Below are 12,053 nucleotides of genomic sequence, written 5' to 3'. Positions count from 1 at the left end.
ATACTCGGTCTAAGAAACCAGCCTAACAGACTGCAGGACTTAGCAATAAATGATAAACCACTTACTTCATCTGTCTGTAAGTTAAGAAATACCACACATCTCCTGCTTGTACTGAATAAACTTCTCAGGGCATCAGATCTTCAATGTCCCCCACTAGCAAAATACTGAAAACGAGTATTCGTGTCATGTTGTAGTAGACCTGCAAACACACTTCATGTGTTCATTTTCCATTCTTCATCTATCCATCCATTTTCAGTCCTTTCATAATATTTGTGTAAGCTGGGAATTCTTGGTCAGTGCTTGCAAAAGGCACAGCCTGAACTCAAACCCCTTAACGTCTTGTCTTGAAGAATTCATTCTACATTGGATGGAGAATGCATGCACTGTGACTCACTTTAATGACGACAATTAAAGTGAATAATTGGGACAAGTTTATTACCATTTTATTAACTGTGAAAGTGTAAATGAAGATCCTACAAAATCTGTTTAAGATGCTAGCATCCATCATTGACCTGCCTCTTTATACTTTCTATGCTTGTTTTAAGATTTGAATCTCTTTTTTAAGATGGAAGTTAGGCTTTTCGAAGTTCTTAGCAAGTCAGAAAAGTGCAGGGTTGACAAAGACAACTGTGTGCATTTTTATCTCACCACTGTGTATTTTAGCATTGTGTGGAACTCCAAATAAACTGTGATCTCACAGTCCAATGCTACTCCTTCCTTTAATTTGTATAAGATGGAAATGCAATGCTACTTAAACTCAATCAAAAATATGGAAAAAAACAAAGCAAAATACACAATTGATGTATATAAAAATACTAACTTGTTGTTTTAAGATTTGTAATTACCTCAGTTTGTTTTCTTCACTTTTCTTTTTTGGATACCTTTTCTTGTATTATTTAATGTTAAATAAAACATGAGGGAAAAAAATAAACTGATCTCCTCCAACAATCGCCAAAGCCAAAGTAAAGCTACTACAGCAAGAAGTTAGTGAAGATGTGTTATGCCGTGTTTAATGTTATTCCACAGTAGTTATGTTTCACAAGTTTTGTTTTTTGTACACACAGCACACTGTGCTTGCATTGTTGAGTGTTTTGCATTAGATCCTCTTCCGGTTGAAAGGGGAGAGGAGACAGTCTGGGAGAAGTTCAACCAGCCGGGGTGTTGCCATTGTTGTTTTATATTAATATAATATTTATATTAATCTGCTCTGTTCCCGGGCAAAATAAAAACTCGCAAGCCGTGATATGTGGATCTCGTCGCCTTTATCAACACCCACGCTTACACCAGTTTAGGGCAAAACACTCACCTACCGACAAGACTGTACAGTGTCTAATGCAGTGAGACACAAACATCACTGTCCAACCGACCTACACGCTGCCTTCTACAGAAGTTAGAGAAGTTAGCATGTACATAATTACCTTAAATCGCTTTAAATCATAATACATAAACCACTGTTCACCTCTATGCAATGCAAAAAAAGCAGACAGCAAAGTGCAAAGGACAGCGCTGTTTAATACAATCTTCCCAAATTAATGTGTTGCCACTGTACATGTCACTTTGAATTAATAAAGCCGCAAAGAAAACAGGTGTATGAGAAGCCAGGGAGGGTAAATTAACCCAACTCACAGTAAATAAAAGCAACGGATCTAAGCAGAGCGATCCTTGTCAGCCAATACGTCCCGGGTTGTAACAGAAAAGCTCCGCTCTGTTCGTTTTTAACTTCTTCCCCTTCACCGTCGGTCTGATTTTTGCTCAAACCAAACTCTGGCTTAGACGAGGCAACTCTCCTTTTTCTTACTCCAGTCTCTTCACCTGGCGTGTTGCTGGAGGCTGCCATGTCTGCTGCTCTCACTGCGCAGGCGCGGGACTCAAGCCCGTGCACGGGTCTCGCTGCTATTGGTGGAAGCCACAGTTCGGAGCCTGGAGCGCAATTACGAAATCGGGTCCGACTCCAAGACGCGCATCTCCTGCTGATGAGAGTCTTCCCAGAGTGTATCCCAGAATATACATCCATGCAACTGTGTACTGTTGTTTCAAAAATTAAATTAATAGATTTGTTCAGCTTTTTAAAATTGCATCATCATTTCACGGTTTGCATAATTACAGTATGTCTACACTGCAGATTTGTTTAGCTTAGAGTTAGTTTATTAGAGGCATAAACTAATATAACAGCTATAAATCGATTATATGTCCAGCGATGTACACAGCTGTGTTTTGTTTGAACTACGATATTATGTGATCGTCTTTGTTTTAAGCTGGGCTTTTCGTTTCAATGTATGTGAGGACCAGTAACAAGGTATACAAATCCTACAAAGAGTGGATAATAATTTTAAAACGATTGTATCATAACATTAGGATCGAAACAGACACATCTGCGTTCGGTTCTTAAGCCGATAGCTTGCGGCGTAACGGCAGAGAGAATGACCCAGGACTTTGCAGATCAAGTGCGCGCTGTCTCTTGGCCGAAGGGAAAACACATTCTTGTACCCGTGCACTTTCTAAAATGAAAGCCGTCTCCTCAGGAATCACGTGTAACCGGGGTTGTGTTATCATATAAATAGTCTTGAGTGATGAGCGTCCTGACATCCCAAGTAGGAGACTGTCAGTTTTATGACCGTGCGAATTAGACAAACGAAGCTGTAAATCATAATAACAGTCCTATTTAATTGGTAATTATACATACATATATCTGACACTTATTGGATTTATGCGGCTAAATTAAGCGACCCCTCACCACATAATCAAAAACACATTGATTTAAAATGGTAAAGTGATTCCACCGTGCTTTAGATAGCTTATACCTTTACAATTGTGTATCTCCATATCAAAAGGTGTTTGATTTTATGTTAAAAATAATTTAAAAATGAGAACATGAGCTCTACATAGCTGTTAAGAATAAAGCTAATTTGTTTGAATTTCTAAAATATATACAAATCATAATTAAGTAAATTAATTACTTTATCGCTTAAATGAATTCTGTGCTGCCAGTGGTCTATTATGTTAATTAAATGTAATTAATTCATATGTTATATGTGAAATTCTAGATGCTCTTAATTTCATAATGACACATCCAATATTTTTGTTGATCATAATCGTGAGGAAAGAAAGATTATTTATGGAAATGGGTAAAAACTACATCCTAAATAATACTTTATTTGTCTAATATATAATTTTTTACTGTAATAGACCTACCACTATTGTTTCAAAGTGTTAAAACTATTCTGAAGAAACTCAAACAAATTATTAAAAACCTTCTGACATCACCACGAAAAACTTTAGAATGGCAAATAACACTTTTACCGGTGTCACATCATGTAACTTTAAACTCGTTTTTAATATATTTAATATCCGAGTAAAATACTTTCAGAAACAAAAAAATAACCTAAGCGAAACTCCTGTGTAGCTTTTAAAACGTCTTTTACCAGGTCCTGTGCGCTATGAACTTGCTGGAATACGATTAGCTGTTGCAATGAAGATTCTAGGCCTCCCCTAAGAAACATCTTACAAGGCAGAACGAAAAAACGAAGTTACAATGTAGGAAACAGACTGAAAGCAGCATATTTTCATTCTGTCCTAGGGATTAAAAATATCCTCATTACAAAATATATCAGTATTCTTACAGATACTGTACGTGAACGTGTTTATGACTATTTCATACTTCGATCATTGATCTACATTAATTGATTCAATGGGTATAAACCGGTCAATCGTCGGACTTGAACACGTTGGTAACTCAATTGACAACTATGGTGATTACTGTTATTGTTATTCAACAGTACTGTATCGAGTTATCGATTAAAACCTACGTGTATCTCGAGGGATAGAATCATAATATCGTCTTCGACTTTTCCCTGTGAAATATTTCACACTGAAGTGTTCAAGAGCGCAGCCACTTGGCTGTGTGGTGGTATACACTCTTTACTAAACCTTCATGAAACGTGATATTCAGTAAGATCTTTCAAAACCATTGGGGTTTCTTTTTCAGTTCAAGAATGATTATTGATTATTAATCGATCAAAGAAATCCAGAATGTTGGTCCTCATTTTATAACGTCAACAGGATTAGTAACTTTTATTATCTGTTACAAGTGAGAAAACTAATTAAATCGTATTAAGCACTTGTCAAATCCTAGTTGTCACTTGACAAAGCGAGCGCTCTCGTTGTAATTTGAGACAAACCATTTCTTGCAATCCGGAGACATTTTCATCGAGTTTCGTTCAGCGATTTAATATTTCCTTTCGTTTTATTTGGTGGTTTTAAGAGCAGATTTTAACTCGTTTAACTTTTGGTATTCTATATACTAACGCCTTTATAAAAGTGCATGCGATTCTATACATCCTACTTTATCACGCAGTTTAGGAGAAAAAACGAGAGAGACGTAGAACACACTAAAACAAAAAAAGTTTTTTTCAGATTTTGTCAGCAAGCTGTTTCTTTGTTTTATCAACGACAAATCGATTTTGCGTTTCTAAATATCTATCATCTAAAATAAGCCCTTAAATTTATTTTATCTTTAACTCCTAAAACCAACATAACAAAATAAAGCGTTTGCTTTCTAGAGCAGTTAAAGACAAAATGTTTATGTTTTAAACATGTTTAAACTATGTTCCAGATTTTTTTATTATTCTTTATATGAGGATAAAGTGGATATGGTAATACATACAAATAAAGTTATTAAAATAAATATTACTGCATAATATTTCCGATTTCAATTCTTGTTTTATAAATATAACAATATAACTATAAATAATACGCTGGATGTTTGCAAAACTTGTTTCAAATTGTTGCCTGTGTTGCTTTTGACTTACTGGGTAAATCGATGGGGAAAATGATACCGGGAGTCAGAGCACAGCCCAAAGTAAAGCCCAGTTATATCTAAGGACGGCAATCTCATTGCAGCGCTAGGAGTCGGAGAAGAAATCAGGAAGCCTCAATCAACACTTTTCCTCATTCATTCCTGCATTCTCTGTATTTACCAAGTGAAATGGTTCATCTTCAGCCTCAGCAAGAGCGTAGCGATATCCAACATCAGGAAGCTAACTGTTCAACGTGGCCTGAGTGGTACTTTCCGAAAATTATCTAGCTTATTTGTTTAACGAGAACAGACAGTCTCCTAATGGTGATTAAGATGCTTTTTTTTAATGTTTAAAGTACCGAACGGAAGGGCACTGGAAATTAAACATACACAAATCATTAAAAATGAAATAATAGAATTAAAGGTTTTTTAAGGGCGTTTCAAAAACACCTCTTGGGAAGGAAACGGTTCTAGGGTTCTTCTTCTGGTATCTCTTCAGATCTCACATCTGCACTGCACGGTGGCGACACAGCAGAGGCCTCGCCTGACCGTGACCCTGAAACACTGGTCCTGATGCGAGTGACGTCACGACGATAGCCCCAAGCCCGTGGCACTCTTGCACGGAGAGACGGCGCCCAGATTTTCGTTAAGTCCTATGCGTGTTGTGTAATTGGTTTAATTAATCATTTCTCTAGCTTGCAATCATTAGGAGGTCGTGTTTATTGTATCGGGTATATAACATGTATGTATGGGTTTGCATGTATTGGAGGAACTTTGTCAATGTGTCTTAAGAACGGTTACAAACGACAGGACCCGTCTAGCCCGTTTGGTCGTTAGTAGTTAATCGATCCAAGGATATCGGCTTCAACAACACGGCTTGCTCCACACTCCCACAACCCTTCGGGCAAAGTAGTGTCTCCTGTTCTTGGTTTTTAATGCGCTTCCACAGTTTCCACTCGTGCCTTTGGTTAGTACCGGCCTGCGAAATCTTCCCTATGCTAATCAAGTCTTTCTGTGTTTTTGAACCCGTATTCGGAGCGCAACAGGGGGACTCGCACTGACTAATCTCTGAAATATATATTTTTATTAAATCGTTTAATGAGTAGTGTAGCTTTCCTCTTCGATTCGCTCGTTAAGTTTGCTCGATTTTTTTTCGTTCGCTTTCTTGTTGCCTTTGCCGGGTATTGTGGTATTGCGCAAAGCGCTTTGACTTTCTCGACAAGGGCTCATAAATGACATTATTTTTCAGGACACACGTTTTCATCGGCTTGTCCTCGGCTCTCCTGTATGTGCAACAAGAAGAAACATTTCAAGTCGAATGATTGCATGATTATAATTATTATTATTATTATTATTATTATTACTGGTCTTGTTAGTAGAAGGCCAAGTTAATAGTTCATAAGTTGTAGTGGGTGCATTGTAATGGGTTCAGACTTTAATCATTAGTATTCCTATTCATGGTGCATTTGGTTTTGGTATAATGAAAACATGAATAATACAGCTAATATATCAATGCCTTCAGATACGTCAGGTCTAATGAAAAAATCGGCCTTTAAAACCGTAGAGCCAATCACTATACAAAATGGTGATATCGAGCGTCCAATCACAGCGAGGAAGGTGGGGTGAACTGGGAAAAGCTCAGACAAAGTTCCCCAAACTAGTCGCCAAAGGGACAGACTGGACAGACTGCAGCGAGGAGGAGTAAGGGAGCAAGTGTCCGGTAGAGGAAGGAAAAAGGAAATTGTCAAGTCGCCTACCAAGAGGCTTTTATTTCTATTCCAAAGATTATCACTTAAAATGAGAGACTGTGCGTTAAACAGGCTACATTTGCAGCGTTATTTCTACTAAAACTAGAAGTGGCATCTCATGAGAGATTTTGTTAACGCGCTGCATATAACCTACAGTTAGGTGTCAGAGAAGGACACGGTGTAACAACCAGGTTCGGGATTTTTTACAGCCAGATGTTAAAAATGACGGAAGAGCACGACAAGTCCCTCGCCGATCCCCCCTGCAGCCCCGCGGGGACAACCAGCTCCATGTCCCAGGAGGACTCCGACTCCGACGCCCCCCTGTCGCCGACTGGATCGGACGGACCCGGGTCCCAGCACAGGCTGGGGAAGAAGCTGGAGGGCGAGGAAGACGAGCGCTTCCCCGCTTGCATCCGCGACGCCGTGTCCCAGGTTCTCAAAGGTTACGACTGGTCGCTCGTCCCGATGCCGGTGCGCGGAAGCGGCTCGTTGAAGAACAAGCCGCACGTCAAGAGACCGATGAACGCCTTCATGGTCTGGGCGCAGGCGGCGCGCAGGAAACTCGCGGACCAGTACCCGCACCTGCACAATGCCGAACTTAGCAAGACCTTGGGCAAACTGTGGCGGTAAGTCCCACCGCAGAGCTGACTTTCCTGCATGTGCTCTGTCCTGCTTCCGAGTGGATTTCAACGTGCTTTCGCGAAATTCTCAATGGGCTGAGCAACACTGGTTGCATTTCTTAAATCTGCGTGCTATTTTTTTTTATGTTAGACAATAGTAAAAATGACCCTTTTAGTCTGTGCTGTTGTACACACGCATAGCTCATAAAGACGCCAGATATACTATATATGATTTTTAATTTTCGTTGTATGGTTTTCAATTGCATAGATGCTACTTTAAGTTAGCATCTATATTAAAGTGGCGTCTATAATATATGAAACTAACAGATTTTTCACTTGGAAATAATACATTTATTTCCCATGAATGCAAAAGGTAAAAACTGCACGACTACAACTACATTTTTGTAAAAAATCTGTATCTGTTGGTTGTCTCAAGATTAGAACAATGTGTTAACCCAGTAAAATGTAGAATGCGGGTTTAAATATTTTGTACTTCGAGGTGATTCGAACAATACGAATATTATGCATAGATCCCCATACTTTATGTCTTTTTACATAAAGGCCCGTGTAAGTCATGTAATTGAAACATATCCTTTTATACTCCTACAAATGTGGATGTATCAGTACAGATGCCACTCGTTGATTTTAAGATTTGTATTTTTTGTTAGTTTAATTAACTTTTCCCGCTGATGCACCTCAGACTGACATGCAAACTGATAATAAGGGGTTGTAAAGCGGTCATGGTTTGAGATGAAGCAAGAGCCGAGAGTCTTATGCAAAAAATGATATATTATCTCGTCTATTTCAATGAACGGCACCGGGAAAAGACATTGCATAATGTCTTTTTGACTGGTTGAAATAAAAGGCATAATGTTATCAACTGTTGTTAAAACCAGATTGTTATCCGAGAGCGAGAAACGACCCTTCGTGGAGGAAGCGGAGCGGCTGCGAGTCCAGCACAAGAAGGATCACCCGGACTACAAGTACCAACCCCGAAGGCGGAAAAGCGTTAAAACTGGACAAAGCGACTCCGACTCCGGGGCCGAACTGAGCCACCACCCCTCCAGCCAGATCTACAAGTCGGAGCCCCTGGGGGGGTTGGCCGACGGTCACCATCACTCCGACCACGCAGGTACGCTATCACTTTGAAACCTGGCTCAGAAATATTGCAAACGTGAAGTCCGCCTGGAGATTTTAGACTTAAAAAGAGGCAGAAAAACGTGTGAAATGGACCGCGCGTTTCTTTTCTTACTTTAATTCTCTCCGCTGTTCAAGGCAATTGAAAACGGAACTCAAGGTCCCCTACTATTTAATGTAAACGTTTATGACGTTTCAAGTGCGTTTTGTGCTTTTCAAGTTTCAAAACTAAACTAAACTAAAGGTCGGAGCCTCAAAAGCATGGCGTGTAGTAGACACTTTTTAAGCCGTCCTGCGAACTGGAAATAACGCCTCTCAAAAGTTTAAAAACTAGGATTGTTGCCTAGTTTGGAGTCCCCCCCCCCACGGGCGAGATTAATTTAGCAAGTCTAACATTTTGTGTTGGTTAGGCCAGTGTCCATCGGGCTTCGTGTCTCAACTTTTTGTTTTTTTTGCTCGTTGCCAAACAGGGCAGCCCCACGGCCCCCCGACGCCCCCCACCACCCCCAAAACAGACCTCCACCAAGTCAGCAAGCAGGACCTGAAGCACGAAGGCCGGCGCCTGCTGGACAGCAGCCGGCAGAACATCGACTTCAGCAACGTGGACATCACGGAGCTCAGCACCGACGTCATCGGCAACATCGAGGCCTTCGACGTGCACGAGTTCGACCAGTACCTGCCGCCCAACGGCCACGCCGCCCCGCCCCCGGAGCACGGCCACGGGCAGGGCCCCTACGGCCCCGCCTACGGCCCCTCGGCCTGGAGCCACAAGGGCGGCGCCGGGCCGGCCCCGTCGCCCGCGGCTGGCGAGGGGGGCCCGCAGCGGCCGCACATCAAGACGGAGCAGCTGAGCCCGAGCCACTACAGTGACCACTCGCACGGCTCCCCGGCCCCGGCCGACTACGGCTCCTACGGGGCCCAGACGTCTGCCGCATCGCCGACCGTCGCCACTTCCTTCTCCAGCTCCCAGTGTGACTATACAGACCTCCAGAGCTCGAATTACTATAACCCCTATTCTGGGTACCCCTCCAGTATTTATCAGTACCCCTACTTTCATTCCTCTCGGCGCCCCTACGCCACCCCCCTCCTCAACAGCCTGTCCATTCCGCCGTCACACAGCCCGACGGCCAACTGGGACCAGCCCGTGTACACCACCCTCACCAGGCCCTAAAGACACCGCCCGGGGACCACCGACGGACAGCTCTCCCCTTCCTCGCAAAGTCTTGAGGACCTCTGAAAGCTGCCCAGAGCTTTCTGCACTAATGAAGGAATAGAGTACAGTAGGGTCGAGCACCGTGCCAACGGGTTTGAAAATAAAGAAGTGCCTGCTGATCTCAAAACATGGAGGAGGGACAAACAGAACTGTTGCCTAGGCCAAGCTTGTAATGTAACGCAAACTGAAACGTTTCCTTTTGTTTGATGAAGACACTGTCATGGCATTGTGTGTGTTACAAGGACTAATGTATGAATCCTCTGTGAGGACCATCTGAAGCCCACGTACGTGTACGGACATGTGCGTGTTTGTATGTGTACGGAATAATATACGTGTCTGCCTTTCGTATTAATTCTGAAATACTGACTAGGGGGGTAAGGCGATTGGCGTTAAACGGGCAGTTTTTCCGAAGCGCACTGGGACCAAGTCTGTGAACTTCCTCTGAAACAATCCTCAACACGTCAAAGCCAGAAAATACATCTGAAGGTTGGACCGATTATAACGAGTCAGTTCCACAACGCAAGGTTTAGCTCTCTGGATGTAAAGGGTGTTTTACTTTTCTGTGTTTATTTTATTCGTGCGACGTATTTATGTTTGCAACCGTTCGTTTGCAATCAGTGGAATTATTGTATTGTGATTTGTGTGTGGAAAATTAAATTCTAATATTCCGTAGTGGAGAATTTTCTGTAACCTCTAACCACTTCTCGCTTAATTAAGATGCGCCGCGCACCCCTCTTTTCAGGATTATAAAACACAAAGAAAGAGGGAAAAAAAATAAGTGACAGTTATTTTATATGGGTTTTGAATGGCAGTTATTGATTTACATATGGCAGTGAAAGGGTTAAAGGAAACGGGTAAAATAATACAACACCTGTTTTGACTGGCAGAGCAACTGCTGTCTGAATGCTAAATCAAATCGGAAGACATGCACTGCTGAGCTGTTACACATTTTAAGCACCGTGAATACTTTCCCTAAGGTTGCCAGTGTTTTTGAAAGAAGAAACCCACTTTTATGGTTCAACAATATCAGCTCCTGAGGATTGTGTGTTCGTAGTGGAGTTGTTAACTCTGCAGCTCGCCCCTAGATACAAAGACTCCTGAGATTGTTCATAAGCGGAAAACTAGTAATTGTAAAGGGCTGAAAGCAAAAAATGATGAAAAACAGCCTTTTTTGTTACTAATTTGTGTGTTGTTTTTCCACTGTTCTTATTGTATGCCGGGCATATGATAACTTTTTTACACATTCAATACTAACTTGTGCCTTCAAAATTCTTTTTTTTTCTCCTGTCTGTCTCTCTGTTAAAAAAATATATTTTTGAATATGTCTTTTTCAGAAAAGTGTTTCCACTGCATGTTTTATTCAGTCTATTTTCTCTATTTTCCATTGGAAAAAAAAAAACTGTAAATTATTTTTTTTTCTCGTTTCACTAGAAGATTCTCACAAGCACTGCTAACCTTTTGTGCAGGCCCTTTTTATGAAAAATTAAAAAAAGTTTTTTTAAAATGTAAAGTGTCCTCTTGTTTGTCTTTGCAAAACAGTAATAGCAGCGGCAGTATTGTTAATAGTAAAGGAACAAGTAATAGGTTTATTCCATCCTGAAAAGAGAAGAAAGAAAACACAACGTTTCGGCCGTGGAGCCTTCTTCAGGTGTGAGTAATAACTTTATTCTTTCCATTTGCAAATGACAGTTTTAATGCAGTTGAGAGAAGAAAGCTGCAGAAGACTTAAATGATTACATTCCACTCGGTTTGAATTTTGATTCTCAGTTTTCTTTAACTAGTGGTCATAGTTTTTACACATATGAAACCCTTTTCTGACTTGCAGCATTCCTCAGAAATAATTAGGAACCGCACCATTTTAAAAGCGACAGAGGCCAGCCAGAGTTTGGATAAGGTTATTTAATGCTAAGACATTTAAGGATGTAGGCAGTCCCCCTCCCTCTGCTAAGAGTATGAGCTGCTAAAGACATTAACATCCTTGTGTAGTGCAATCACTTCCCCTCAACAAAAGGCAGATGTCACAGGGTTAATTCAGAGTCAGGAGACTTCCGAGAGCACAGTGTGACACTTAAACAGGTGACAACAAGATCAAATATGAACTTTGATTGCATCCTGCTTCATGGGTCTATATCTGAATTGACCAAAAATGATTTGAAGCAGCCAATGCTGAAACACTGACAGCAGTAATAGCACTGACAGCAGGAAGTATCTGCACCACATCAAATGTGGTCAGAGTAGTGACCTATTAAATTTAAATGATGAAAAAATGGAGATGAGTAATTGAAAAGCATTATGTTTCAAGGATGGTAAAATATTATTTCTTAAATACTACCTGTGGTGATTAATCTCCAGATTAACACAGATGTATTGTTTAAGCAATTAAGTTAATGTACATACAGTACAGTATATAGATGGCTCACTTAACAGTCATTTACTGTATTTCTCTGTCAGGAAAACATTGTTTTTAACTTTCTATCCTTCATCCAGATCCAAAATATTTCATAAAAAACCTTTTTTTAATTAAAGCATCAAAAAGCTGT

The 12,053-nt window shown here is 40.8% G+C and overlaps 1 protein-coding gene across 1 annotated transcript; it reads left to right on the top strand.

Annotated features, from left to right (window-relative positions):
* Window positions 1–6,462: 6,462 nt before the first annotated feature.
* Window positions 6,463–11,023, top strand: sox8a (SRY-box transcription factor 8a). Its single transcript, XM_088936740.1, has 3 exons — window positions 6,463–7,169; window positions 8,060–8,295; window positions 8,771–11,023. The coding sequence occupies exons 1-3, from the start codon at window positions 6,757–6,759 to the stop codon at window positions 9,469–9,471; spliced, it is 1,350 nt and encodes a 449-aa protein (XP_088792866.1). The 5' UTR covers window positions 6,463–6,756; the 3' UTR covers window positions 9,472–11,023.
* The last annotated feature ends 1,030 nt before the right edge of the window (window positions 11,024–12,053 follow it).

The sequence above is a fragment of the Atractosteus spatula genome, chromosome 18 (genome assembly GCF_055471065.1).
Source record: "Atractosteus spatula isolate fAtrSpa1 chromosome 18, fAtrSpa1.hap1, whole genome shotgun sequence".
NCBI classification, from domain to species: domain Eukaryota; kingdom Metazoa; phylum Chordata; class Actinopteri; order Semionotiformes; family Lepisosteidae; genus Atractosteus; species Atractosteus spatula.
This window is presented reverse-complemented; position numbering and strand designations above follow the sequence as displayed.